The sequence below is a fragment of the Branchiostoma floridae genome, chromosome 19 (genome assembly GCF_000003815.2).
Source record: "Branchiostoma floridae strain S238N-H82 chromosome 19, Bfl_VNyyK, whole genome shotgun sequence".
Classification (NCBI taxonomy): Eukaryota; Metazoa; Chordata; class Leptocardii; order Amphioxiformes; family Branchiostomatidae; genus Branchiostoma; species Branchiostoma floridae.
This window is the reverse complement of record NC_049997.1, coordinates 353731-356747: the sequence shown is the minus strand read 5'-3', so window position 1 is coordinate 356747 and position 3017 is coordinate 353731. Positions and strand designations below refer to the sequence as shown.

At 43.8% G+C, this 3017-nt stretch overlaps 2 protein-coding genes across 2 annotated transcripts in view; one reads left to right on the top strand and one right to left on the bottom strand.

Moving 5' to 3' along the window:
* Positions 1–265: 265 nt before the first annotated feature.
* On the bottom strand, positions 266–1805 carry LOC118407037. The gene is made up of 2 exons (XM_035807453.1): positions 1512–1805; positions 266–445 (listed from the first exon to the last, which is right to left on the bottom strand). The coding sequence occupies exons 1-2, from the start codon at positions 1635–1637 to the stop codon at positions 266–268; spliced, it is 306 nt and encodes a 101-aa protein (XP_035663346.1). The 5' UTR covers positions 1638–1805.
* Positions 1806–2139: 334 nt separating this feature from the next.
* Positions 2140–3017, top strand: part of LOC118407036 — an 8732-nt gene continuing 7854 nt past the window's right edge. Inside the window, exon 1 of the mRNA XM_035807452.1 lies at positions 2140–2143. Within this exon, the coding sequence (XP_035663345.1) occupies positions 2140–2143 (4 nt within the window). The remainder of the gene's footprint in view (positions 2144–3017) is intronic.

Here is a 3017-nt window from a genome sequence, read left to right as displayed (position 1 = left end):
TTCTTGAGTTATGCAGACCACAAATGTCCGGAAACACAAACGGACACGCACACACACACACACACACACACACACACACGCACTCACGCGCACGCGCACGCACACACAAGCATATAGGCACGCACGCACAGGCACACACGCACACACGCACGCACGCACACACGCACGCACGCACGCACACACGCGCGCGCGCACGCACACGCAGGCACGCACTCACACACACACACACACACAGGCGATACGGTTTGGCACAAATTGAGGCCACTTATTGGTACAAACAGACGCCGTCCGTCTCACCATCCTCCGACATGGCTGTCAGTTCACAACTCTGGCTGGAGCTATTGTACTCCCGCTTGCTGTAGACTCCCGTCAGACTGTCTATAATGACCGGGGTTCCCGCCTCTCGCTGCTTGTTGTACAGAAACATGGTCTCCCAATGTTCCACCTGGGGCAGAGACAAACACAAAATCATCTAGCAGAGGAACACTTATTTGGTATAGAGACATAAAACTCACTGACGTTTCCAAACAATGGCCTTTTGATATTCTTTTACGTAATTAATACCACGTAACAAGATCTAACGGTCACTTCAAGGTGTGACACGAGGTCACTCCGGGGCGAGGAGTTACATTGTAAGTATATAAAATAGGGCGTATTTTCTTCCTTAGTCGCAAACGTCATTGAAACAAGCTCAATCCTAACTAAAGGTGAGGACTAACTGAACAAATATGGGGAGCAAGATTTACGCACGGGCCTCGGGAAATTTCTACCAGATTTAACGTGCGGCCTTTAGACTTGAGTACAGATTCCGATATAAAAGGAATTTAAAATCAATGTCCTTACTCGACTCAGGTGAAAATGTTTCTAGCCATCGAAAATAAAATGGAGGTCCCGTCTTTGAGGAGAGTCACACATCGAGTTTTAGCAAATTGTAGAGATGTCCGGTCAAAAATAGTTTGAAAATAGGGGGGGAAATGTTCCGTGAAACAAACCCACTAACAATATTTTGACATCTGTGTTACTGTCAGAGACCAAAAAAAGAGCTTGGATTGTGCCATATATAAAGTAAACACTGTTCTTGACCTTTTCACCATGCGAGTCAGTACTTTCATTAAGGTCGTGAACCCGGAAGTATGGTTACACGTTCGAGCTCACTGGAAATGTTTGCACAAATCCCACCATTTCTTTACGTCTTTCACTATCTTTAGTACACAAAATCATTCCGCAGCGGACTCTGAAGGATGTAACTTCAAAATGAACCCTCCGAGACAAACCCTTCCCTAACTTGGTGACCGTACTGTGATTAACACGGCACCTGTCGTGGTACAATCGAGTGTACACAGTTAAGCTTTATCCTCATACCACGTACACCTGTTTGAATAACGTGGAAGTAACGTGAAGGATAAAAGTAGAATCTTCTTTCTCTTCCTAGCAAGCGTTTGTCTGAAGTATGCTTGTGGTGTTACAAGCCCTTAGTGTGTAGTATTAGAATAACAGCGAAACAGTCTTACCGTCCAGTTGAACACGTACAGGTCCTGACGAGGGGGGTAAGGAACGGGGACGGAGTTAACAAACGTCTCCTGTGTGACAACAGTAGTACATAGGACCGACAATATAACAAGAATCTTTATCGACATGCTGGTCGTGGTTTAGACACGTAGCAATACGTTGATACCAAATATTCATTCCAAATGTAGTATAGAAACGCAACCGGTTTCTTGGTTTCGTTCCACGAAAAATCGCCCGTGCTTTGTGAGGTCGAAACGCCTCCAGACGCCTTGGATACCGCGAACGAAACCTTGAAGGTATGAAAGGGGTTTTGGGATCTCTTGATACTTATACCGCATGCCCTGATTAGAAAGAGGGTGTGTAAGAGTTTCATCTGTGTCGGGATCATATCTATTGTGTCGTTACATCGCTATCAGCCTAGCGACGTTGATTTCTGAATTTTGTGAGAAAACATGCAGTTGTATCTTATGTAGACCCTAGTTAAATGATACTGTTGGGTTTGATCTTTACTCATGTAGTGTTACATGAGTAAAGATCAAAAGACGCCACACACTAAAAAATCAAGTAGGTACAAATTGACATTTTGATTCTTGAGATAAATTGTGATTTATGGTCCCTCTGTAAGAGGCCATGGGTAACTTGAAGGTTACTGGTAGTCAGTTTGTACTCCTTAGATGTGCACACCGTGCACTTCTGTCTGCCCTTTGCTGCTATGTAAATACCAATGAAAGCACATGTTAATTGCTTCGAGGGGTGGGGGGTCGAAGAAGTAACGATAAAGAATGGTACAAGGTAGAACAACAATGATTTAGTTTGACATTGTTTACAACATAGTCATATGTCCAATGTTTCCATGTTAGAGGACAGAAACATAACCACTGACACCCCTCTATCACAGTTGGTCCATCCCAGACAAAAGCGGCATGGATACAAAACACGCCACATTTTGTATTATACCTCTGGTCCATAACAAACGATAACAACATTGGGAAAGGTCAACTTGCGTGACAATTTTCATGTAGCTAGATCTGACTTTACACCTTAAGAGGAGGTTCCATTTGATATCAAGGGGTGTATATAACTTCTGTCAAATCGGACCACCCGGTGACTGGTGACAGCTAAACTTGTACAGCACAGCGAAAGTGTTTGATATACAGTTAAACATTTACATGTGATCACCTCTACATAAGGTAATTGCTATACAATCAAACCTGTAACAGTGACCACATCTACATAAGGACCACCTCTACATAAGGACCACCTCTACATAAAGACCAACTCTACGTAAGGACCACCTCTACAAAAGGACCACCTCTACATAAAGACCACATCTACGTAAGCTCTACCTCTACATAAGGACCACCTCTACATAAGGTCTACCTCTACATAAGGACCGACTCTACATAAGGACCACCTCTACATAAAGACCACCTCTATGTAAGGACCACCTCTACATAAAGACCACCTCTACATAAGGACCACCTCTACATAAGGACCACCTCTACATA